Source organism: Pleurodeles waltl, chromosome 7, assembly GCF_031143425.1.
Source record: "Pleurodeles waltl isolate 20211129_DDA chromosome 7, aPleWal1.hap1.20221129, whole genome shotgun sequence".
NCBI lineage: Eukaryota > Metazoa > Chordata > Amphibia > Caudata > Salamandridae > Pleurodeles > Pleurodeles waltl.
The window spans coordinates 1138846523-1138873535 of NC_090446.1; the positions used below are offsets into that span (position 1 = coordinate 1138846523).

General features: G+C 44.8%; 1 protein-coding gene across 3 annotated transcripts in view; it reads right to left on the reverse strand.

The window, feature by feature from the left end:
- Positions 1 to 27013, reverse strand: part of FBF1 (Fas binding factor 1) — a 506392-nt gene that overhangs the window by 173583 nt on the left and 305796 nt on the right. For all 3 annotated transcript variants that reach the window (XM_069200193.1, XM_069200194.1, XM_069200195.1), the window contains exons 22-23: positions 6778 to 6917; positions 3542 to 3660 (exon numbers count right to left, since the gene is read on the reverse strand). In XM_069200193.1, the coding sequence (XP_069056294.1) occupies positions 3542 to 3660; positions 6778 to 6917 (259 nt within the window). The remainder of the gene's footprint in view (positions 1 to 3541; positions 3661 to 6777; positions 6918 to 27013) is intronic.

A 27013-nucleotide genomic window follows, 5' to 3' on the forward strand; every position in this document is an offset into this window, starting at 1 on the left:
CAGCCCTTACCTGTCGAAAAGGTAGAAGGGAATGAGAGTTTTTTTTATTGCAGTCACTTGATACAGTCCTCCCTAATTAAGCTCACCCCTGCCTAATTAAACTAACCTCTGTCTACATATAGGTGCAACAGAGGGGCAATACCTTTTACGAATGTGTGACTATAAAGATTTCGTCACAAACTACTCAATGGGGCCTTAAGTTAAAGAAGATGGGGACCCGTAAGGCACATGATTCCAGCATAGGCTGGTGTGCAGGACCATAATAACAGTTATCGAGTGCCTGGAGATGTATGAATATTAATGTATGTTTACAGTTAGGACTTGGGGAAATTAAGATCTGGTGTCCTGAAGAAAGCCTGAGCCTACTTGAGGGCCTATATAAAGGTTGGAACATGTTGACTCCAAGGATGCAGGGATACTAACTAATCACGGGTGTCAATCCAGTTTTTGATCATCCCTTAGATTTGGTGTCTCTAAAAAGGTGATTGCGAGCTACCAGTAGCTGCCAGACACATTCTGAATAGATCACAGCTTGAGTTTATTTTTAATTAAACACAGGGTCCCATTTTCCTTTTAAAGTTAAGGGAAGGCTGGGTCTATTTTACATTATCATCAGGATGGAGATAGCGGGCTTGATAATGAGCAGTGCTCAGTCAGATTTATGACTAAGGCTCAGGCACAGAAGTGAAGGACTTAAGCACTGAGGTATTTAACGCTTCAATAAATGTTCTTGTCAACCCAATATTAGAGAATGAGAACAAAATGATGTTTCTGAATGCTGTTAAATGGGAGACTATTCAAATGAAAAATTACCTTAATGATAAAGTTAACTCTTCATTTTAAGTTTTTCTCATTTGAAAGTGACACATTTACAAACAGTAGGACTCTTGCTCCCAGTGGCCAGTAGATACTGTGCCATATGTATAATCGAAAAATACAGTAATTTTTTTAAATGGGAGAAATTTAAAGCACAGAAAGGTTCCATACTTTGAACATTTTTGCAGAACATGTCTATGCAGTTTAAATTTCTCCCATTTAAAAAAAATGGTTGAATGTTTGTGTTATACATTTTACGGTACCACATATGGCGAAAGGTATGTCCTTTGCCACAAGTACATATAGCACAGGCTCTCATTCACCCACACACATATATCCCATTCATACGGACACATGTTCATACATCCTTAAAGACCACGCTCTCACTCACACACATGGCAGTCCTGCCACAGTGCCCCTAATCAAGCCCTGCCACAGTGCCTCTAATCAAAGTATTTAGTTCAAACCATATTATTTGGCTGTATGGACATTAGGCTTAAAGTAACTGAAGCGGGGTGTGGAGATATCTGGTAACAATGTGTGAGATGTTTAGCCTTCAGTAGCTCACAATGCTTTTCACTGATCAGAAGTAGCTCTCACTCCAGAAAAGGTTGGAGATCCCTGGCTTAGATCTTTCCTCAATTGCGATCCGATATAGAGATTTTATTTACTAAGTTTAGATCCTGCTTCCACTTTCACCCACCATCCCAGAAAGTACTCCTCATCCCCTTCCGGAGCCCATTCACCATTCTTTGGTGAATGAGGTGTGGCCAATAATGAAATATGACAGGGAAATTTCCATGATTTGAGCAGTCTTGTTCTAAGACTTGTCACTTGTTTGCTTTTTTTGTTGTGCCATACTATAAACCTTTCAGTGTTAGCTTTCATGACCACATCTAGCCCGGACATGAGGCAAAACAGGTTAAGCACAGACATTGTGTGCAATACATTTAAAAGGAACATACTGACATGACTGGAAAAGTTATGACCCACTGTGCGCCTGGCCTGATGATCTTCGACCACCTCCTCAATTATCCAAGGAAGTTAAAAACCTTGGAATCACCATGGACTCCAAGTTAACTATGAATGCCCAAGTGGACAAATTACCACAAACAAGCTTCATCACCTTGAAGACTCTACAACGCATCTTCCCCCACCTCGGATTTCCACACAAGGTGCAAGCTACTATCTCGCTTGTACTATACAAACTGGATTATGCCAATGGCCTCTACCATGGATCATCTCTATCTAGTATGAATAAACTACAACGTATTCAGAATACCGCAGCCAGGCTACTATTACATGTAAAGCCACAAGCCCACATCTCCCATGCCTTTAGAGGACTACACTGGTTACCCATTGCCAGAAGATACACTTTCAAGCTGCTTTGTACCACCCACAAAGCTATACATGGAACAGGACCTCTTTTCATCAGAAACAAAATAACCAAATACATTCAACAAAGAAACCTCTGCTCAAGATTGGCACCCCACCTTAGAACACCACCATAAAAGAAAAACACTATAGGTGGTACATCCTTCTCTGTTCAAGCAGCCAAACTATGGAATTTATTACCCCCAACTATAAGAGCCACATATAACTATCTTGTCTTCAGAAAACTACTCAAGAGTTTGCTCTTTCCTTCATAACCACCATATTCAAACAACTATGGACAGCATATGCCTATGTTGATAAATATTTTTTTCTGATTATGTGTATATTCTAGTTATATATAGGCCTTTAGAAATATGTATCGATCCTATGTCATAACAATAAACTACACACACACTCTTTAAACCTGTTTAACTAAGTATATTTACTCATGGTTTAATTATGTTTATGTATGTACATATATGTGTGCATCAGTGTGTGTATATTCAGGTGTGTATGTATGTGTGTGTGTATATATATATATGTGTGTGTATGTTATTCTATGCTTAGCATGTTCATAGGTCATTGCATAACTCCTAGATAAGTTGTTATACTAGATACTTATGAATCCCTGCTCTCATCTTATATCACACTTATCTACCCATCACCATGTCATGTCTCTATCAATCTATCCTCCATTCCCACTCTGACTCATCCCAAATTTCATCTCCTAAATAACTCTGCCTAAGCTCTTCCCTCAGCTTCCACATCTAACTCACCAAACCTCACTTTACTACCATGATCTCCCAAACAACCCTACTATATTCTCCCTCATTTATCTCACCCTGCTACTATGATCTCCCTAACCCCTTCCACAGACTCTTCCCTCCTCCATTCTCCCTTTACTCATCCCAAGCCTAAATCCTATTACCATAAACCCCCAATTAACCCTTCTGGATTCTTTCCTCCTCCACCCCTCCATTACTCCAGTCAATCTAACTAACAAACTCTCATATCCACGGCTCAAATTAACTCATAATAATACTAAAACTGTACTCATATTTCCCTATCCTAATCCACCACTAATTCTAGTTGGGTTCCGGAGTAGCGTGCTACTTGCCGAAAAGCGCTTTGACGCCTCGACCGGGGTAAGGGGGTAGTAAGCTATATATATATATATACATACTATTACAATACAATACACTAAATGCTAATTTTTACTTTAGTTCTTTGACCTAGGTCCAGAAAGGGACTTCTCTGCTCCTCTATCAGGAGAAGGTACTGTTTCTACAAGTACATTCTCCTCTGAGTCAGAACCTTCTCATTCACCATGGATTGGCCATTGACTGCCCACCTGCTCCAGAAGCCGTGCCTGCTCACTCAGTCTGGTTTCCATCTTTGTGATGACTTCATGCAGCCTGCTTCTTTCGTCCTCCATGTCCCTCTGCTGCCGGGTTAACCTTTCCTGCAGGACTGCAAAAACAAAAATTAAATCCCTCTGGAGCTCAATGAGACAGGCTACCTCTCTACCAACTCTTTTCAGAAAATGAAACTTTTTAAGTGTTACTCTCTTTTGCAGAAGCATTTAACAGATACTTGTACATGGGAACAGGAGGAATCTCTGCTCATCGTAGAGTTCTAGTAGTTTGTTGAACTCGTTATAAAATTATAAAATGTTAGAAACACTCTGGGCCTGATTCACAAATGTAAACTTAGACCTGTCCCGAGTGCGGAGATGTCACTCATCACTCGGACTGGACGGGTAGAAACTCAGCACTCAGGACTGATGTCCGCTCCGAGTGCGGAGATTCCACCCCAATTGGGCAAACTACCCTCTAAGTGTGGACGTAAAGATATTGCTTGTAACTTACTTTTTGAATATCAAAGAGTGTAAACTTAGACTTTTGCTCCAAGTTTACCTTTGTGAATCAGGCCTTATATGTTTTCTAAATATTTTAATAATCTTAGGTTCCAGCCCCCTCAGCCCTGTGAAAGCACATCACACTTGGGAGTGGAGGATACAGATGCAAAACAATATTCCCCTTTGCTTTATGGTATAGTTTTGTGATTAGTGAGACACAATTAATAAGACAGACAGTAAATTAATTAGTGGAAAAGAAATAAATAAAATGAGAAAGGACGAGAGAGAGAGAGCAAGAAAAAAGACTGTCTGACACAGAGTTTGTGTATAAAGGCCTAATAGTAATGAAGTATGGACAGGACTCATCTTTACTGAATATCGACTATTGTAAATAAATAAAAAAACATCCCTGGGCGAGTAAGCAGGGCGGGGTGGACAGCAGAGAAGCTGTGCCAGAGGCTGGGCTTCAAATAATGAGGACAAAGCTCCTTGCCTGATACTTGGTGTGATCCCAAGCATCTGACATGGATGATCTATGCAGCATTTAATGAATTGTGGAGGCTGCACTGCTCTCAAGGCCTTAGATATAGGAAATATAATCCTGAGGAATACATCTGATTGCAAGGCCTGAGCCAATAAAATAGCTTTGCTTTCAGTGGCATTTGAAGAACACCTTGCTATCTGTGGTGTAAACCTGTACATTCAGTGTTGGTGAGAGAGTTCTGTTATTTCAGTGATGAACGTGTAGGTATTATGTAACCCGAGGAATAGCTTTGCTGATTAGCGCAAAATCCTATGAATTGTGCATAATCTGAGCATTAGCTGTGTTTGCAGGTTATGTGACGGATTACCGTGTTTGTGAATCCCAAGATATATCTTTGTTATATAAAAAATGAATGCCTACAAATCTGTGCAACTTGTAGAATAGCACTGCTGTTAAAAGATGGCACCTGTAGGATGTGTGTAGCCAAGGAGTAGCTCTACAATGTCAGGTATGAATGTGAATTTTTGGTCCATTAATATAAAGCTAGGCCGTCTAAAGTTAAAGTCTGCTTGTCTGTAACACAAGGTAAAGCAGTGCAGCCCAAGGACTCCAAACATCTGCTGTTTGCAACATGAAAGATAAACCTGATGCCTTAAGCATGAGATAGATACAATGGCTGAATTTTATGTTATGCATTAGCTGTGCTGTACGGGGACTAAACATGTAAAATATATTCAGACTAAGAGATAGATCTGCTGTATATCATCAAAATCTTTAAATTCTTTGTCATGAGACAGAAAGCTCTGCTGTCTAAAGACAACTATGTTTCTTTGAAGAATAGCTTTTCTTTGTACGAACAGAGCCTGTAAAATTATTGAGGCCTGAAACACAGTTCAGTGGTCTCAAAGGCAACAATTTGGAGTCACCTGGGGTTATCTATACTGTGACAGTGTGCAGCTTGAACCTTTAAGTTCTGAGTCTTCTAAGAGATACCTTGGCTTTTTGAAGCCATAGCCTTTTGGCCAAAGTTATACGTGGCATAGCTTTGCTGTTGCGAGACCAGAGGTTTCCTAATCCCATATTCCACACATTACTATATTGTTTTGGAGTCGGGAAGAAGTAGGTAAGTGGTAAGTAGCAATTCCTACTTCTTATTAAAACAGTGACTATCATTAAAATCAGAACCATCATGTGCTTGCACCTTATATGAGAAGTATTCCACTAGCCACTGCCTAATTTGTAAAATAGTGAGTGCCAGGGGCGAAGGTTTTGCACAGAAGCCCATGGTTTAGGCTACTGAATGTCAGAGCGGACTACTTAGGCTATACTGTCTTAATTCCACCTCATTTCTCTTTCATATTCGCTCATACACACCCTGTCCCTTTATCTCACTCTTGCAAGTTTTTTTCAACCTTGCTTTCCTCATTTGCCATTGTTTTTCTGTTTTCTCTTCCTCCTCCTTTGCCACTGGTGTGTTTTCCCCCTCCTGCTTAGGGAAAAAAATCTGATGAATTAAAATAAGTGCCAGTCTCCAAAAATGAGTGTTGGTGGACCCCTCATGCAACCACCAGCTCAACTACGCACTGTGCCTGGAACAGTCTCAGAGAAGGAGATACCGGGAATTGCTCTGGACATCAGAATGTTACTACAAGAAGATAGGGAGAAAAATACAGTGTCCCCACAGCATCAGGCTTAATCAGAGAGACTCAGGGCATCAGCACATAACATGAGAAGAAGCACTGAAAAATGTAATACATAAAGCAGCATGATATAGCTGGGAGTCTTAGTGAAAGGAGCAACAAGCTAAAAGGAAACAGGGTGTGACAGAAGACGTCTGAGGGCAAGGAAAGTGTAACTGACTGACATCATCCAAAGAGCACTCACTTATTAAAGGGGATATCCAGTATAGAGAAAACAAGTGTCCTCAGTCTGTAACAATCACCAAAAAACAGTATTTAAGATTGTACCTTTGATCAATGACGCCGCCTTGTGCTTTCAGACCTCTTGTGACAGCATTTGTTGCATGTCCTTTTTAATAAAGGGACTTGGCACTGATTTTAGAAGTGACTCTTAAAACAGGTGAGACATTATGGACTTTTCAAATTAGGAAATGGATGGAAATGTTGCAAGGTGAGAAAGTATGTGACGGCTGAAGGAGCCAGGGTGTAAGCAAGAAAGGAGGAGCAAGATAATGGTAACAAGTAAATGGGCCAGGTCATCATGATGACAGGGAGACATCATATACCGCGGAGCTGGTCATCTCGTTGGCGGGCCCCGATCTCCAGCTCCTGAGAGGTGTTCTGGTGCGTGCTCTCCACCTTGTAGGAAAGGTCATGGAGTTTACTGGAAAAACCCTCCATCTGCTCAATCACTCCATTCAGAGACCTGTAGGAGACAGACAAGGGTTAAATCTCAAAAACTGGGGGCTGGGGAAGTGCTGAACATCTAAGGGGAGCACAGTACTAAGCCTACTGATGCAAGCTAGGAGTCATCATCTCTAGTAACTAGCGGATCCATACACAGGTTGAACAATGCTCTCTCCATCTTTGCATCACATACTCAGTGCCTCATTATGTTCAATTGCTGTAAGTCTGGTGGTGGTTGTCATGGGTCTGCATAGTGTACAATTTCTCTGTGCATTTGGATGCCATAGTTTACAAACGTACAGCATAGCTAGCACTACAATAGCAGAGGCAAAGACTTGACACTAGGTAACGATGAGAAATGCTCATCTTCTCCTTCTTCCACTCTTGACCCTGAATCAGCTTCTGCATAAGGAGTTTTGATCTTAGAAGGATTTCACCCTACCACCCCCTTGGGTTTTAATGCCTGGAAAGCTTGGATTTTGAACGCTGACTGTTGTGCTATGATGGTTGTGAATTTTAACAGGAAAATGACTTTATGTCTGGCGTGGTGTATCATCAGGTGTTTCTGAATAGTGTTTGAGATGGACTCAGAAAGTCGAGCAGATTACCTATCTGACATACGCTCCTCAGGCTTGAGGGACATGGAGCTGGTGAGATTTCTCCATCATGAGATTGTGATTAGGCAATAACTAATAGGATAATTCTAGAGGTGGAGTGAATCCCTGGAACTCCATTTTAGGTTTAAATTGATTTTTATGAATAACAAATCCACTCGCCTACATCCAATGGCCGATGAGGAATAAGAATAGTACAGAAAGAGCCAACAAGGTGAAGGAGTACTTGGGTGGTGTGAACCGATTATCCATGAAGTCCTCGGTGGGGGGGCTTGGGAGAGGGGGAGAATTTGTGCTCACTCATATTAATGTCCCTCAGTTCATTCCAAGTGAAAACAGAAGAGAGGACCCCTATCCATAAGGGGGTAAGTGGAACCTGGGGTCTAAGACGCAGCACTCTAAGATATGCTGGACATGTTAATCCATGAAAGCCGTGGGCTGGGAACCACGTGCATGGGCCCCAGGTTTTCTCAAATCAGAGAAGGGTATGATCAACAATAGCTGTCAATTTCTCCATGCTCAGAAGGTCCCAGAGTTTATACAACGAGTCTGTGTGTGTATGTGTAGGTATGGTCTATGCCCCATCTCAATGGTTGGACTTGTTTAGCTGTGCAGAGCGCTAAAGTAATTGCCCTCTCTTTCAAGGATTGGGGGGCTAGGTCAAGGCGTTGGGGAGTCCGAGGAGGATATAGCCAGGGAAGCATGGCAGTTTGGTGTCATACATTCGGTCTATGTCTGCTAGGACTTCTGCCCCATAACGATGTAGTTTAGGCCAATGCCAGAGTAGATGGGTCAGGGTGCCTGTATGGTTCCATTGGTGCCAGCAGTGGTCGTTGCTGCTCTGCTTCCATTTTGCTATGCCCGAGGAGTATAATACCAATAGTGGGCCAGTTTGAGGAGGGTCTTCTTCCCAGATGCACTACCTGCAGAAGTACTGGCTCGGCGCAAAATTTCTGACCATTCCTTATCTGAGAATTGTCGTTTTCATTCCATTTCCCACTGGGTACAGGCATGGTAGGTGGTGTATTTATGGTGCGTATAAAGGAAGGTATAAATATCTGAAAGAATGCATTTATCATCACTCCTTGTGAGAAGCTACTTCTCAAAGGTTGTTAAAGGTCTACTTGCATGCAGACACAGTATAGCAGCAGTATTCCATGCCTGAAAGGCTGCTATATCTTTGAAACTGTGGGAAATCCATTATTCCATGTGCATCAAACAGGTTCCCTGCTCGATTGCAGATAACCTTCTGCCAATGTATGCAAAAGCAGTTCTGTAGGGCTCGGTGAGGGGAAGGGGGCAGTGGTGCTAAGGGGGGGAGTTGGGTTCCCAATGATTGGTGTAAGCAGGGAGACAGGTGTGGAAAGGTGTTTAGAGACACAGACTTTATCCCATGTCCCCACCATTGCCCTTACCACTGGTGATATGTAAACTCCTGGAGGACAGTGTTTTTTGAGGATCAAAGGGATTTTCCATATATGTATCCCTGCAAGGGCTTGGTCAGTAAAACACTAGTGTTTCTCAGTACTCATCTGCAGCCCTTCTACCAAGTAGCACAACGGGGCCACCTTATAATAATGCCAAGTACGGAATACCCAAACCACCCACTGCCGGCGGTAAGTATGATCGCCTCTTGGCCATACAGGGACGCCTTCCCTCCCAGATTTATGTCTCCAGGAACTGCTGTAGTTTCTGCAGTATATGGGGTGGGAGCGTATACATAAGATACAAAATCCTGAGGAGTATGGAAATTTTGATGGCTGCTATTCGTCAAAGCCACGATATAGGGCCTCCTCGCCAGGACTGTATTGTGGAGCAAACAGTATGCAGTAGAGTTGTGTAGTTGCGGTCAGTAGACTTATCTAAGGTGGAAAACAGTTGAATCCCCAAGTACGAGACTCTTTGGTTCGCCCAGGGGAACGGGAGCGAGTCTCTATATGTGCCTTTTCGCTCTGTGGGATAGCAAGGTTTAAAACTTGGGATTTCTGTGCCTTTAACTTAAACCCAGACACTTTTGCTGAATGGTTGAAACTCTGCCAATAATGGAGGAAGGAACTGACACGGTTGGGTAACAGCTAGCAATATGTCAGGTAGGTGGCCTAATCTGGTAGTTCCAACACTCTCAGCCATCTCTGACACATTAGGCCCTCATGGTCTGTGTTTAGGCACATAAGCACAAGTCCCCATAATATGCAGGTTTTTTCCCCATATTTAAGGCACCAAACGTGAGTTTCTTGAGACTCGACAGTCACCTTATCTATTGTAACCACAGTTCTTATTTTTGAATCTGTTCTCCCTCCACAACACCAGTATCATTTGCTTTTCTGCTATTAACAGTGGGGCTATTGTCTTTCCACTCACACAATGGAGGGGCTAAGATCTTTAAGTTCGTACAATGCATTCAGGAAAGTGGTCGAACTTTGTGCACCAACTTTACTGAATGCTTTGGTATTTTGTGAACTGACATATGCTCAAATATGTTGGTGTGCAAAGTATGAAATCTGAGTGCATCACAATTCAACCTATCTCATGAATATTAATCAGGTATGTTGAAAATTGCAACCCACTAAGATTCGCTGCCATCACAGGCATGGTGGTTCCTTTTTAAGGAAAATGGGCTGCATTTAAAAAAAACAATTGAAACGTTTCAAAAACACATTTTGAATAAGCATGAACCACTGCTTTCCCCTAAATAAAATGTACGCAACATTCACAAGGGGAAAGAGGTTTCAAAAGGACCCCTTGCCATTTGCACATGGGTTACCACCTCCTTTGAGGTGGTGGTAACCCATCAATGATTTGTGACCACAACTACGGTTGCAAAACATTGATATGTACCCTAAGTAATTGCAAATTGGAAGTGATGCCCTAAGCAAGTCCCTTGCAATTTGTGATTTGGTATGTAGTCGGGAACCGATTTTGTCCTAAGGTAATGAGTTACTGATTTGCAATTCGGATTATCTACATTACCAAAATCTATTTGGAGGTCGCAAGTCTCTGACTTTATTATTCAGAGAACTGAGTCTGAAAAATAGCTGCAAATGTAAGGCCCTATGTCTCCAAGGATGGTCTGCCATGCATAGACACCTCTGGACATCTCCCCAATTTCTTATCTGTTACAAGCCTGAGACTTTCTAGTATCCCACTTCAAAAAGCTAAAAGTGTGGGTCAGCTGCATCGTGTCCGTCCATTCAGCCCCCTCCAGCAGGCCTTAGATCTCTCTTTGTCGCTTAGGTGCACACCATGATGAATTTGGTACCATCATATGGGGGGTGGCAAGATATCACAGTGACCTTGAACATTCTTAGTAAGGCGGTCATGTTCTACTCAGTACAAATTTGTAGGTTAGGGGTCAACCTAATACCTATGTACTGATTCCAGAAGCTGACCACCGAAAGGGGGAGTCAGTCTACAATGCCTCCTGTAATTTGGCTCCCTGGTACGTGTGTCCCAGATTCAACTAGGCTGATGCAGAAACCAGATAATGCCTTAAAGAAAACTAGCTCAACCATGAGCTCTCAAAAAGAGCCCAATGGTTCCACAAAGAATCAGAATGTCATCAGCAAATGCAGTGACCTTTAAGGTGTCCTGCCTCTACTAGATTCCTGATATGACCTCAATGTGCCTTATTTTCTGCAGCAGTTATTCTAGAACAAGAGCAAAAAGCAGCTGTGATAGAAGGCAACCCTCACAAGTTGCCTGACAAATTACACCCAATGTAAATTGTCCATTCACTCGAGACTTTCGCACTCAGCTCACCTAGTGTGACACTCCCAAGGCGTCCTAGGTAGCACCCAATTGGGCACTTCGATACATTGGAGTGGCTGCCTGTCCCCAGACCTTTCAGATGCCCCCTGCTGTAGCATGTCGATGCTAAGGAGGTACCACTCATACCAATCCAGACACTCTGCTGTCTCGTATCTCGCCTCCCCCTCATTACTTTCTCGCAGATTCTGGGCCTATAGGGTTCTAAGGGATGGTTTACACAGTGCAGGTCTGCCAATCCATGGCAGCTTGTCCCTCTCTGGGTAGCCAATGCTCAAATACAAGTTCTCTCTGTGGCTAAAGAGTGCCAATCCTCAACTATGCAGGCTAGTTTAAAGGCCTTCTTCAGAGTCCAACCACCACCACAGTAGGCCAAGCCCTCAACTGGTCTTGGAGCAAGCTGATGCACCCCCCACCCACCCATCATGTCAGTCCACACTGAAGACTCTATTTTGTCTCCATCTGTATTATCTTGTTCAGCATTTGCCCGGTGGGGGGGCTTCCGTCCAAGGCCTCCAGGTGAACTTTCCCCTGGGTTCGGTGAGCTCTCTTCCAGCCCTGCTCCTCTTTGTGCTGGGGTGCCTTGTTTTCAGCATCCCTCTGGCTCAAGGAAAGGGGTGTCCATGCAGACCTCTCCTCATTCCTCTCCTTGCAGTAACATTTATCCATGGTCACTGCACAGCAGGTTGGAAATTGACACTTTTTAATTCTAATCACGTTGTGATTTATTTGGACTGACATGGAAGCATTCCCACATTAGTCTAATGGTAAAGGGATTTCAAATTGCCATTTGACCCACTAGTTGACAGGCACACATCCTCAGTACCAGCCCTCCAGAACACAAAAAAGCAACTAAGAACTTACTGAAACATCTGAAAATGAGTGTCTCTTTAAGAATGAAAACCAATCCCCACCTACTTTTCCAATAATTGAAATCATCATAAGCCCTTCAGACCTGCAGCTGCCCTAGCATTTAAAGCTATTTCATATATAACAATCAGTTCACGGCTAAAGCCAATTTCTGTTTCAGCTCATACTGCAAAACACTAGACAACTGAATTTAATGTGCTAACGGTGTGCTGCAAATTTTGTAAGGGCAAGAGCTCATCATCAGAAAACAAGGTTAGTGAAAAATATCTAGGCACAAAAAATATATTAAAATTTTCTTTCGAAATGAATATAAGTGAAATTATTAAGCCTGAAGTTTATTGAGATGCTTCTAAACTTAAATCAGGGGCACTATAATTGGTATACTCGCTTACAAAACACTATAATTGAAATCAAACTAATATAGTTAGTGAGAAATAGAAAATATCAAGTGATATATTACATAGACACTTAGATGCCTTGAAATATTTCAATTAACAGGCAACATACTTCAAATATAATTAACAAGCTGGTATAATAATCTCACAATAAGAGAATTACATTTTTAAGACGCAAATATGGCCAACCTCATGGGTGCTAATTACCCACAATGTAAGAGCAGTAGCACAAACTGATTAGTCAGAGGTTGATGAAGAAGTTACTTACCTTCTGTAATACTCTTTCTGGTGGATAGTCTAACCACAGATTACTTACCTTGTGGCATCGTGCAACTGTGTTCTGCTCTGGTCTGGTACTGACGAGCGGAACTGCATACAAGCGCTATCAATGCACGCTGACATCAGTATCTTTGGTAAGTTTGGCCATTCCCTCAAAAACGGAGCCCATTCAAGAACTGGAAGAACCTGTACCAGATTCCTAAACTGGTTAGTTTTAGGTGGAGAGGAGAGCATTCAACAATATGGAGAGGTCGGGTGGTGGAGTATCCACCAGAAAGAGCGTTACTGAAGGTAAGTAACTTGTCCTTCTGGTGGATAGTTCTAAATGCAGATTTTTTTACCTTGACAAAAGCAGTACCTCCTCAGGTGGTGAGTCTGTGGAATGGCTCAGACTAGTAAATCCTGGAGGGCCGAATAGGAAAAGATTCCTATCCCAGCAGACCTGACTGTCAAAGCAATAGTGCTTCGAGAATCTCAACACTGATACCCAGATGTTCTGGGTACCATACTGTCCTGGCCCAATCCACAGCCACTAGGATAACTTGGGCTTAGTAGTTCTTTAAACTCCTTCCAAATGAGGGGCAGCAGCAGGAAGATGTACAGAAGTTCCATATGCCACTATAAGCTAAATGAATCTCCGGAGGAGAGCCTTTATGGAAACTCCAAAGTGCAAAAATATTGACATGCGTGGTCTTTGCGGTGGCAAAAAGATCTAGCTAGGGTTCTCTTCATTGTTGAAAGACTCCCTGCACCACCTCCAGTGTAACTGTCATTTGTGATCTCCAACGCGTCGCCATCTGAGTTTGTTTGCTCTTCCGTTTAAAGATCCTTAAAAAGATTTAACACCAGAGAATTGAGCTGATGATTAATTCAGCCAGTTGCAGAGGCGCAGAGCCTCCTGACACAGGATCCAGGACACACTGAGTATACAAAAAGTAATGGAAGGAATACCTGAATTAATCTTAGCCGCTGGCTATAAATAAGGGCCATATCCTAGTCCACCATTACAGGGAGTGCAGAATTATTAGGCAAATGAGTATTTTGACCACATCATCCTCTTTATGCATGTTGTCTTACTCCAAGCTGTATAGGCTCGAAAGCCTACTACCAATTAAGCATATTAGGTGATGTGCATCTCTGTAATGAGAAGGGGTGTGGTCTAATGACATCAACACCCTATATCAGGTGTGCATAATTATTAGGCAACTTCCTTTCCTTTGGCAAAATGGGTCAAAAGAAGGACTTGACAGGCTCAGAAAAGTCAAAAATAGTGAGATATCTTGCAGAGGGATGCAGCACTCTTAAAATTGCAAAGCTTCTGAAGCGTGATCATCGAACAATCAAGCGTTTCATTCAAAATAGTCAACAGGGTCGCAAGAAGCGTGTGGAAAAACCAAGGCGCAAAATAACTGCCCATGAACTGAGAAAAGTCAAGCGTGCAGCTGCCACGATGCCACTTGCCACCAGTTTGGCCATATTTCAGAGCTGCAACATCACTGGAGTGCCCAAAAGCACAAGGTGTGCAATACTCAGAGACATGGCCAAGGTAAGAAAGGCTGAAAGACGACCACCACTGAACAAGACACACAAGCTGAAACGTCAAGACTGGGCCAAGAAATATCTCAAGACTGATTTTTCTAAGGTTTTATGGACTGATGAAATGAGAGTGAGTCTTGATGGGCCAGATGGATGGGCCCGTGGCTGGATTGGTAAAGGGCAGAGAGCTCCAGTCCGACTCAGACGCCAGCAAGGTGGAGGTGGAGTACTGGTTTGGGCTGGTATCATCAAAGATGAGCTTGTGGGGCCTTTTCGGGTTGAGGATGGAGTCAAGCTCAACTCCCAGTCCTACTGCCAGTTCCTGGAAGACACCTTCTTCAAGCAGTGGTACAGGAAGAAGTCTGCATCCTTCAAGAAAAACATGATTTTCATGCAGGACAATGCTCCATCACACGCGTCCAAGTACTCCACAGCGTGGCTGGCAAGAAAGGGTATAAAAGAAGGAAATCTAATGACATGGCCTCCTTGTTCACCTGATCTGAACCCCATTGAGAACCTGTGGTCCATCATCAAATGTGAGATTTACAAGGAGGGAAAACAGTACACCTCTCTGAACAGTGTCTGGGAGGCTGTGGTTGCTGCTGCACGCAATGTTGATGGTGAACAGATCAAAACATTGACAGAATCCATGGATGGCAGGCTTTTGAGTGTCCTTGCAAAGAAAGGTGGCTATATTGGTCACTGATTTGTTTTTGTTTTGTTTTTGAATGTCAGAAATGTATATTTGTGAATGTTGAGATGTTATATTGGTTTCACTGGTAATAAAAAATAATTTAAATGGGTATATATTTGTTTTTTGTTAAGTTGCCTAATAATTATGCACAGTAATAGTCACCTGCACACACAGATATCCCCCTAACATAGCTAAAACTAAAAACAAACTAAAAACTACTTCCAAAAATATTCAGCTTTGATATTAATGGGTTTTTTGGGTTCATTGAGAACATGGTTGTTGTTCAATATTAAAATTAATCCTCAAAAATACAACTTGCCTAATAATTCTGCACTCCCTGTATTTTGCATACCATGCCACCTCTGTTTGGATCCAGGCATATGCAAATCAGTCTTGACCCTGCTTCAATAGGAACAGTCCAGCTCAAACTGTCAAGCCAGATCCTCGATAAACCGGAACACAAAATGTGGGTCCCGTGCACATTATGGCACTGCAACCAAGCTATACTTTGGTTGATGAGCTCTAAAGAGGGAAAAAAACGGTCCTGGTTTTTCAGGACACCTACCCCACTGCTGCTTCAGCTTTTCCATCCACATAAAGACAGTAATGCTTTGTGAACTTAGGCCTTCTCTTCCAGGTGGCTAGACGGCAGATATCCGTCAAAGGCACCCACCGGAACAGCCTGCCGTAGCCGATGCCAATGCACCCTCGCTCTTCCATGGAACGGACATTTGGCCTTGATATGAAAGAAGGTAGTGAAGGAAGAAAGCCAGCGAGCTATCCTCTGTTAGAACAGGGGATGATGTCCCTGTGGCCGTCCAAAAGACACAAACAGCTGGTCCAATGTAGATATGTCCTTTCTATTATCTAAGTAGAACCCAAGGCATCTACGTAAGTTCAATGAATGCAATGATCTTTCTGCTGTTAGAGGATTTGGAAAGAAAGATCGGCAAATTACAGTTTATTTAAATGAAAGGCAGTTGGAACCTTAGGTACGAATTTAGCATTGGTTCTCTGGATTACAAAGCCTTTTGTGAATGGGAATTAAGAGGGTTTCCTAATGGTGAACACTTAAATCTTTTCCACTCTCCTTGCATATGTCAGAGCCAGGAGAAATGCTGTTTTCCATGAGACAAATTTGAAATATGCATTGTGTATTGGCTCAAAAGGCAGTGGCATCACGTGACCGAGGACCGTATTAAGTTCCCATGGAACCAGATGATGATGGAGTAGAGGAAATGCTCTGATGAGCCTTTTCATATCATGTTTTATTATCCACTGGGAGAACAGAGTAGATTACAACAGCTCAGTTATCTTGAATCTTGACACTGCAGCAAGACGGACCCTGGCTAAAGAATATTTAGGTTCACTCTTGGACAGATCCAACAAATACAGAAAAGTTTATGGGGTCTTATTCGGAGTTGATGACCTTTATCCCTGTACCAGACACAGAAACACTTACACTTAGCAATGTAGGTTTTTGTAGTCACTGGAGCTCAAGCTTGCCGCAGAATATTTCGACAGTCTTAGAGCAGATCCAAATGGTCAATCTATATGGTGGTCAGGTACCAATCTGTGAGGTTCAGAGACTTGGGGTTGTGGTGCAGAATTTCTTCAGTTTGTCAGGATAAGATCTCAGGGTGCTCACTTAGATGAATGGCTGGGCGTGCTGACAGTTGAAGAAGATTGCTGTACCAATATTGGTGTGGGCATGCCAGAGCAGTGAGGATCAGAGTGCAATGATCTATCCCATGGAATCAGGGGAAATAGATAAGAAGTGTAAGCGAAGACTTTAGACCAAAGGATAAAAAGGGCATTGCCCATTGTCCCTAGATTCCAAAATCTCCCTCAGAAGTGCTGGCATTTGCTGTTGTCAGGAGTGGCAAACAGATGGATCAAGGGTCAACCAAATAGATTGAATATGTGAATCATATGATTCTGTTCTATTTACCACTCATGACAATCCAAAAGCTGCTGACTCAGTGCATCCACCTGATTGTTCTGCCAGCTTGGCAAGAGTTCCACACCAATGTCTATGTTATGACAAATGGCCCCGTTCTGTAGCAGCTGTGACTCTTCTGAGACGGGTCTGGCCGCGTTCTTCCTTATTTGACTATGCAGAACATAGACGTTTTGTGGCTGTTCTGACTAGGACTGGTTTGACCTGCTAAGCAGGGAAGGAACACTTGTCAACTTAGATGTATGGCATGGTGCTCCAACACATTGTTCTGAAGCATCTACTCTGCATCTGCCCATAGGCCTAAAGTTGAGAGTTCTTGCAACTGTGCTTCCCATTCGTACATGGACACATCCATTGCGAGTATCATCCTTTCTCATGTAGGCAGGGAAGGAAGTCCAGCATCCAGATTTGCTGGAAGCCTCCACCACAGGAATGCCTGCTTCAGTCACCTTGTGACACAGACTGTATCTTCCCATGATCCTTCGACCTGCTTTCATTGCACATCTAGTTCTTGCTGGACAGGGACTTCTATTGTCTCAGTATGACTGATTGTTTTACAGAAAGGTTACCCACCACAGACTGTAACTTTCTCACCATTTACCATGATGGAAAAGCCTTTCTTAACTGCGTGTCAAGTGATGCACCCAGAAACTGGATTTTTGTATGGCGTTCTAATGATAATTTCTCTGTTCATTGTAGGATCCAATCTCTGGAAGAGATTGATGCAGGCCACTGTAGAACAGTTTGCCTTTCTTTTGATGTCGCTTTGACAAGTCAGTCGTACAGGTATGAGAACACTTTGTGTGACCTTCTCGTCTGCAAAAGGTTGCTACTGGGGTGGGGCACTTGATAAATATTCAGGGGGCTGATTTAAGAATGAAAGGAAGTTCCTTGAACTGGTAGTGTTGTCCTGCTACCAAGAATCAGAGATATTTTCTGTAAATGGGTATGTAGAAGTATGTATCCCAAAGATTGAAGGAAATCATAAAATCTCCTTCCCGCATTATTAGGAGGACTTGTTTCAGAGTAATCATCTGAAAAGACTGTTTCTTTAAAAATGTGTACCGCTGTCTGAGATCCAGGATTGGTCCCCACTGACCTGTAATAAAATCCTTGGTTTCTTTGCAACTTAGGGAAAATCTCTAGGAGCCACATTGAGGAGAACCTGGAGAAGTTCTAGTTGAAGCTCCCTCAAATGGAAATTATGCTTCTTTTTGGTTGGGCATAGAGGGGGGACTCTGAATGAACTCCATTTGACCTGTAAGAACAATCTTCTTCAACCATTTGTGCTAGACTCCCAAGTGAGAGCAAAAAGGTAAATTCTGGAAGTAGGGACAAGAGCAGAGAGTCAAGTCTTCTGATTGTCACTGGTGTGTGATGGAAAGGAATTTCTCTTCCTTCCTGAAGATCCCCCGTACGGGAATCCTCTTCTGAAATTTGATGATCTTCAACTACCACGAAAATTAGCACTAAAATGCTGTAAAAGACCTAAAGCCTTGGCAGCATCTGTATCAGTTTTAAGACCTTGACGAGCCTCATCCACATGCTTACCTAAAGGAGGAAGGCCACCGAAAGGCATGCCCAGAATCTTAGATTGTACCTCATTATGGAAGGCTCTAGACTTTTGCCAGCCTTTTCTTCTTAATACAGTTCCTCCTTCAAGCTGCCAAAAAACCTGTATTCGAAGCAGTCATTGCTGCGTCAATGATGAACAAGGAAGTAAATAAACCTTCCTTATGGATGGCTCTTGCCGTCTCCTTCTCATCTTCCAGGATTAGCTCAAGTAATGGTGCAATATCATGCCACATCTGGCCATCATATCACCCTAGAATTTCCAGAGCATTGGCTGTCTTGATAGAAGACACTACCATAGATGAAATTCTTCAACCCAAATTATCAATACATCTACTATCCTCGTCAGGTGGACCAGAGGATGGATTGATTGGATTGTTGATTCCTAGGCTGCTGAGGAGATGACTGGATCTGGTGTAGTATGCCAAGTGAGGCAAGCCGGAACGAAATTCCAGGCTTTGTACTTCTTCTACAGGCGAGGTATCACTGCTGGAACTGTAGCTAGTGTTTTCATTCACTGTAGGTCTTCCACTACTTTCAAGGCTGCTCATTGAAGTCCTAAATGAAACATTGCTAATCCTCAGAATTCATTGGTAGATTGAACTCCTTGGCAGCTCTTTCCATTAGTGAATGAAAACTAGAAATATCATATGTTGAACTCTGTGGTTTAGGTATGTCATCTATTCCTCTTCAGAGAATGAAATCCTGTCCAACATCATCTTCTGGGAGTTTCACCCATTATTGGATTCATTATCATTCATGTCTTCATAGATTTTTGTGACTAGTGGTCTTTGAACAGGTCTGTGTGATGATTCTTTTTGTGGTGGTGTAGGAGGAGGCAGTGGTGACGACTGTCAAGGAGGCATAGCAGGCAACACAAACTGAGGATTATTAGCTGGATGTTGTTACAATAGCTTTTGGAAAGTATCCATCATCTGCAGCAACATAGATAAAACAGCCATGGGTACTGGAACCGCTTCAGGCTCTCTGTATTGCATAGGTGACACGCAAAACCGCAAAACTTGAGGAATATAACCCTGGGGGGCAATCATAACCTGCATAACATTTGTTTTCCTCCCCAAAATCGGAGACATATCTCCCCTTCAATGGTGTTGGACTGCAAGCAGTCAGCATGGCATGATTATTACCACCCTCTTTGTAAAATCTGAGCTAGGAGTAAGGTTGACACCTTGAATGGTGAAAAGACATGTCCTGTTAAAACTGCCATCAATGGTGCTGCCATTTGTGGTATTGTCATCGCCAGTGGTGTCACGATGGTAAGGTCAACTGTACTGTTCCCATTGACGTCAACGGGATTGGTGTAATGAGGGCAGCATAGGAAACCCACAAGATGTCAACATTGATTGTCCAGTATTTGCTGGTGTCAGTGATGGTCCCGTCCTTGAAGTCGTGGGCGACAACTGATTTGCCCAGCCTGACGATGGGGAAAGATTCAAGCATGTGGATATATAAAAGATACGATTCTGGAGAAGTAGCAGGAATAACATCCAGTCCCCATTTCCTAGGCTGGTACCCAATCTATGGCCCCTGTTTTCATAACAGCCTGCATTGCCTGGCACAAAACAGACAGATTCTCCTCCGAAAGCTGCTCCAATGTTGGTGGCCGGTGCAGTGGGTTGAAGAGGAATCGCAGGGTGTAGCCCTGAGGGACAATTTGAACAATCCATCTGTCAGATGAAATGTTCTGCCACTCCTACTAGATGGCTGTGTACCACTAAATGTGCACTAAAGAGATTTTGAGGTTGTTGGTGGAGGTTCAGGGAATTGGAACATACACTGCCCCATAGGCCTGGTCCTAGTCTGTTATGCCCAAAGCCTTGACCTCAAAACAGCCCCTGGCATATCCCTAAAAAAGAGCAAAACTGTTGGAGTAATTGTTGGACAGGTACTGAAAAGTCCAAAGAAGATTTCATGTCTCTCTTTAAAATGCTCCAGTGCTAAGTCAAGATGGAGGATTTCTAAAGGTAGGGGTCACCTCAGCTCAGGACACCTTAGGGGCTGTCCTGACTGGTGGGTAACTCCTCCTTGTTTTTCTCATTATCTCCACCAGACTTGCCACCAAAGGTAGGGGCTGTGTCCAGAGGGGCGGGCATCTCCACTAGCTGGGATGCCCTGGGGTGCCGTAACAAAAGGCATGAGCCTTTGTGGCTCACCGCCAGGTGTTACAGTTCCTGCAGGGGGAGGTGAGAAGCACCTCCACCCAGTGCAGGCTTTGTTTCTATCCTCAGACAGCACAAAGGCTCTCACCCCAGGGGGGCAGATACTCGTCTCAGTGGCAGGCTGGCACAGACCAGTCAGTCCTGCACTGAAGGATTGGGTAAAATACGGGGGGAATCTTCTAAGATGCCCTCTGTGTGCATTTTGTAATAAATCTAACACTGGCATCAGTGTGGGTTTATTATTCTGAGAAGTTTGATACCAAACTTCCCAGTATTCAGTGTAGCCAAATGGAGCTGTGGAGTTTGTTTTGACAAACTCCCAGACCATATACTTGTTATGGCCACACTGTACTTACAATGTCTAAGAATGGACTTAGACACTGTAGGGGCATATTGCTCATGCAGCTAGCCCTCACCTGGAGTATAGTGCACCCTGCCTTAGGGCTGTAAGGCCTGCTAGAGGGGTGACTTACCTATGCCGCATGCAGTATTTTGTGGGCATGGCATCCTGAGGGGAATGCCATGCCGACTTTGCCTTCTTCTCCCCACCAACACACACAGCCTGCAATGGCACTGTGCATGTGTTAGGTGAAGGGGTCCCTTAGGGTGGCACAGCACATGCTGCAGCCCTTAGGGACCTTGCTTGGCCACAGGGCCCTTGGTACCACTGGTACCTTTTACAAGGGACTTATCTGTGTGCCAGGGATGTGCCAATTGTGGAACAATGGTAAATTTTTAAGTGAAAGTACACTGATGCTGGGGCCTGGTTAGCAGGGTCCCAGCACACTTCTCAGTCAAGTCAGCATCAATATCAGGCAAAAAGTGGGGGGTAACTGCAACAGGGAGCAATTTTCCTACAGCAACTCTTTATTATAAGACAAGTAACAGTACAAAGGAAGGCTGAAAAGCCTGTATAAGGGGATAAGGCATACCACAATGGTTACAGCTGTGGTGGAGCCATATGTAAGATTATTACTGTTCAAACCAATGGGGAAAGGAACATGCTTGGAATAAGACATATAAAGAAAAGAAAGGAGGGGAGGGGGAGTGAAGTGAAGGGGGGGAGATTGGTAGCAGTGTGACAATGCGTTATGGTAGTCAGAATAGTCCGAGTGATCAGAGTAATCAGAGTCGTCAGAGTAGTCAAAGTAGTCCGAAGGGGCTAACATGTGAGGATACATAATTGTAAGCTATTGGAAGTGGGTATTATTGTGAGATATAGCACGTTGCACGTCCTGAAAACTATCGGGTGTAAGCATTTTGGCCGGTCCTGATACATTGTTTTCCTACATGGTAGTAAGGACAGTAGTCATGACAGATGGCTACGTTGTCGCCTGCTAGTAGGCTGAGTGTGGGTTGGTCGGACTTTCCGCCATCGTAAGCGCTTAATGTTCGCCCCGAGCAGTTATGTAAGGGAGGTCAGGAATGGTCCAAGTCTAAGCATACCAGTAGGATTTGCCCCCTGGTTGACAGGGTAGGGAGTCCTGCACTGGGTATATGGATAGAACTTGATAAATTTGGGAAAGGATGGGGAGAGGGAGAGAGTAAAGAAAAGAGAGGGAAGGAGGGAATTGAAGGAGAGGACATGGCCGGTTGGCAGGTGGGTAAATAAGTATGTGAACGCGGACGTAGGCTAGAGGATATGGAGGGTCACGAGACTATGAATGGTAAACTGTGGTACTGCAGTGTGGCGCCTGGGGTGATCGGGGTATGGGCGGGAAGTGGAGGAAAGACTTAAGATTGCGGGATAAGATTTTTTTGTTAGAGTCTCGGGGGATAGGAGAAGGTATAAGAGAAGATATAGGCTAGGGAGCGAGGGGTGGAGGGGGGGGAGGGGAGGAGGGAGAGTGCACCGACATCCTACCAGCAGTGGTTTGGAGGGGGAAGAGGAGGAACGGGCAGCGGTGGAAGAGTTATGGCTATGACGGTCCTGCAAGGAAGGAGGTCCAGACCTTATTGAATAGGGCCGCTTGGTCCTGTAGATTGTAAATGACCCGTTCATGTGCAGCTATTTGGATCATTGCAGTCATCCACTCCACTGGGGTAGGGGTCCAGTGTCTAAGAATGCAAATTTTTGCTGTTGCAAGCGCTGTATGTAGTAATCTCTGTTGCAAGCGCAATAGGGTGGGGAGAGGTCCTGTGTCGTGTATGTGGATGAGCGAGGGGGAGATTGGGGATTGTAACAGCAGATAATCTTTCAAAGTATGGCACACCACTTCCCAAAAGGGCTGAAGCGATGGGCATTCACATAGGATGTGGAGTAGATTGCATCTAGTCGCCGCACATCGCCAGCAGTTCGTATGCAGCAGAAGACCTGCCCTATGCAGTTTCAACGGGGTCCAATACCAGTTGTGTATGACCTTAAAGAGACAGAACTTCAGTCGGGCTTCTCAAGTGCCTCTTTGTAGGGCGTCTAGAATGTCGGACCAGTCTGCTATGGTGTAATCATTCCCTAGTCGAGTCTGCCATTTACATTGTAGCGTTTCAAGGAGGGGCTGTGAGTAAAGATGGCTCACTAAAACATCGTAGAGGCCTGCCATTACACCTTTGTGGATTTGCAGATAGGCAACGATAGGTGAGGCCTTGATCTCCCATGGGGAAGCCCCCATTGAGCTTTGAAGGCAGTGCTTAAGTTGCAAATAATGCCATTCCTGTCTGACATGTATATTGTACTCCTCTCATTAATTTGTCAAATGATTTGGGCAGTGGTACTTTCCTACAGGCAGTCCCTCATGTATGACTTGGGCTATGCACACAATACCAGCTAGGCTCCATTGTGGCCACCTAAGGGCAGTTCCCCCTATCTTTAGGCTGTCATTACCCCATATGGGGGCCTGGGCGTGTAAAGAGGGGTGTATACCTAGTAAGTGGTGGGCCCTACGCCACAACGCAAATGTTGCCGTGAGGATCGGGTTAGCTGAGTTGGTCTGCAGGGGGCTTGCACAATACAGGCCTCCCAAGTCCACTACGATGGGCCAGCAGGAGCTTCTCTGTGGTCACCCATTGCAGCTGATCCGGATTTTCGGCCAGCATATATGTCAGTTGGGATAGTAGAAGGGCAAGGGATTAATGCTCCACTGAGGGGAGTCCTATACTCCCACAGGAGCGGCGCGCAATTATTTTTGCCGGCGTCAGCTGGGGACGTGTGGAACCCCATACAAAGGCCCTCAACTTTGCGTCTATCAGCCGAAGTGTTGAGAGGGGCACCTGGAGGGGAAGCATGCCAAGAATATATGTAAATTGCGGGAGTGTGACCATTCTCCCCACCTGTACTCTGCCCCACATGGAAAGGCCCAGGAGTGACCATTTCGCAAAGTCCAGTTTCATACGCGCCACGAGAGGGTCCAGGTTGTCTACAACCATTCGCTGCAGACCCCGGTTAACAAGGATCCCCAGATACTTGAGACGATTCGGGGTCCAGCAGAATGGGAGGCCATGGATCGCAGCCCTTGTCGCCATCAGCGAGAAAGGCAACGCCTCGCTCTGGTCCCAATTCACCCGGTATCCAGACAGGATCGCGAAACCGTCTATAACCGTAAAGCCGCCAATGACCTTGTCAAATCAGTTAGGGTTAGCAAAACACCATTGTGACGGGTAGGGTTTTGAGGAGCAATATCGCTACCCCACATTTCGGCATAAAGGTAGATTTTCGAGGTCCCGCCCACCAGGGGCATTCATATGATCTGTTGAAAGTGGCGGATTGTAGCCACAAGGGGTTCCATTACAGCTAGAAACAAGAGTGGCGATAGAGGCCAACCCTGCTGTGTTCCCCTACTAATGGGGAATGGGTCTGATAGAAAGCCCTGCAGTTGACCTCTGCCATGGGGTGGTCATATAGCAAATGGACTTCGGAGATGTATTGTTCTCCCAGTCTGAATTTTGTCAGGGTGGCAAACAGGTAGGGCCATTCGATACAGTCAAACGCCTTCTTAGCGTCTAGGGACAGGGCCAGAACCTCTTCCGGCATATTATTGGCCTTGCACGGGGTATGGCAGAGAGTGTGCATGTGATTTCTGGAGGTACGTCCCAGTACAAACCTCACTTGAGTGTGGTGGATCAGGGATGGTATGACTTTACGCAAGCGTGCCGCCAAGATACTCGCCAATATTTTGATATCTCCGTTCAGGAGAGATATGGGGCGATAGCTGTCGCAAAGTAGAGGGTTCCTGCCTGGTTTTGGTATAACAGCTATTGTAGCTTTATTAGATATTGCTCCTAAGGAACCCTCTCAACACGCCTCTCCGAGTGCCTCATGTATATCGCTAACCGCCTTTTTGCCAGCCCATTTAGAAAATTCTGCAGGGAAGCCATCTTCGCCCGGCGATTTATGGTAGGGAAGATCCGAAATGGCTTGTACTATTTCTGTTCTGCTTAATTCACCGTTCCGGAGGGCGCCACCGTCAGCCAAGAGGGAAGGTAGTTTAGCGTCAGTGAGGAAGGTCTCTATCTGGGCAGTGTCAGCCACCGATTCCAGGGTGTAAGGATGTTGATAAAAGGTTGCAAATTTGTTAACGATGTCCTGTGGGCGTGTAAATATCTCCCTGTTAGAAGAGGTTATGGCCGGGATGGCTAGAGCTTCTCTCTGACAGAGCTGCGCCGCTAGCAGCCTTTTCACCCTGCTCGTAATGCCAGCCACGCAAGTATTGCAGCACGTATTCGGCCCTGTGGAGCTCATTGTGTGCCATGCGGGCGCGCTCCAGGGAACGGCGCGTTGCCTCGTAAGACGCCGAATATCATCCTCAAGGGTCCTCTGACGGGCTGTCCTATCTCTGTTGGCCAATGCTGCATCACCCATCAATTGGCCTCTCAGGGTTGCTTTCGTTGCCGCCCAGAGGATCCTTTTGGAGAGGACGGTACCAGCATTATCAGACATGTGGGCCTGCAATTGTACCTTACCGAGGGGGATCGGTAGCGGTGTACAGCAAAACGCCAGGGTTTGCAGCCAGAAGATATTAGGCCCGTTTGGATCGACATCTGGATCGGAGAGTGGTCGAAGAGCCCGCTGTTCAATATGCAAGCATCTTGTAGTTGGGCCACCATAGTATGTGACACCATAAAGTAGTCCAGCCGAGATTGGGTGCTGAGATTGGGTGATAGGAAGGTGTATTCCTTGTCTGTAGGATGGGTGAGTCTCCAATAGTCCACTAGTCCAGTATCTGTCAGCACATCCGTTAGGAGAGCTCTATCATGATTGTTACCCACATCAAGGGGACCCGTCCTATCCAATATTGCATTGCGAGCCAGATTCCAGTCTCCCCCTATTATATATAGCAGGTTGTCCCTATTTCGGTCAGAAGGTGGTTTAGTTGCAGGAAGAAAAGTCGCTTAGAACCGGTCGGTGCATACACGGAACCCACACAAAGATAGGAGTCTCCCACTTTTAGTTTGGTGAACACGTATCTCCCCTCCGGGTCGTTCCATGTTTTAATGACAGTGACGGGTAGGGTTTTGAGGAGCAATATCGCTACCCCACATTTCGTAGGGCTCCACCGCCTGCATCCTGTTGTGTAGGGCAGCAGCTAAAAAGCACCTTTCCCACCCAATCTCGGTGTAGTTTGCTGGCTTCCACGATATCAAGATGTTTCTCTTGAAGAAGAGCTATGTCAGCCGTCTTTGATTGGAGGCAGGACAGTATTTTGTTCCGTTTTACTTAGTTCGTCAAGCCATTCACATTCCAGGAGAGAATCTGTAGTGGGTGGGTCGTGTGGGAGTAGTTCCTGATATGCTGGCAAATGGAATGAGGGTGGGGGGTTATGGTACTGATGGAAACTGAGCAGGTAGGGAGTGAGAGGGGGAACTCCTCGCAGAGCGTTCAAATTTTAGTTAAATGGATTAGGGGAGAGGAAGCTGATGGACACCGGGCAGCCCCCTGCAGGAGGGGGTCAGGGGGAGGTGATAGGAGGAAGATTAGAGAGGCGGAGGGAGAGGAGGAGAACAGTGGGGTGGATGGGATAGAGGTGAAGGGAGGAAAAAAGAAAAAAGAAAAAGGGGTAGGAAAAGAGAGTGAAAGAAAGAGGAGAAGTAGCTGTGAATCGGCAAGGGGAGCTAGGGAGCAAAGCCCCTAGGGGTCAGATATGTGGACTGCGGGTCCTAACCTGTGGGGCCATTATACTCAGCTAATTGGGCCCCGGCCAGGCGGGGGGCGCCCACCACCCGCCGTCATGTGAAGAGCGCACTGAAGTTGCGTTCGAAAGGTGACATGCCATGAAGGGACAGGGGGGAGGAAGGAGAAAGAGGTGTGGTCCGTCCA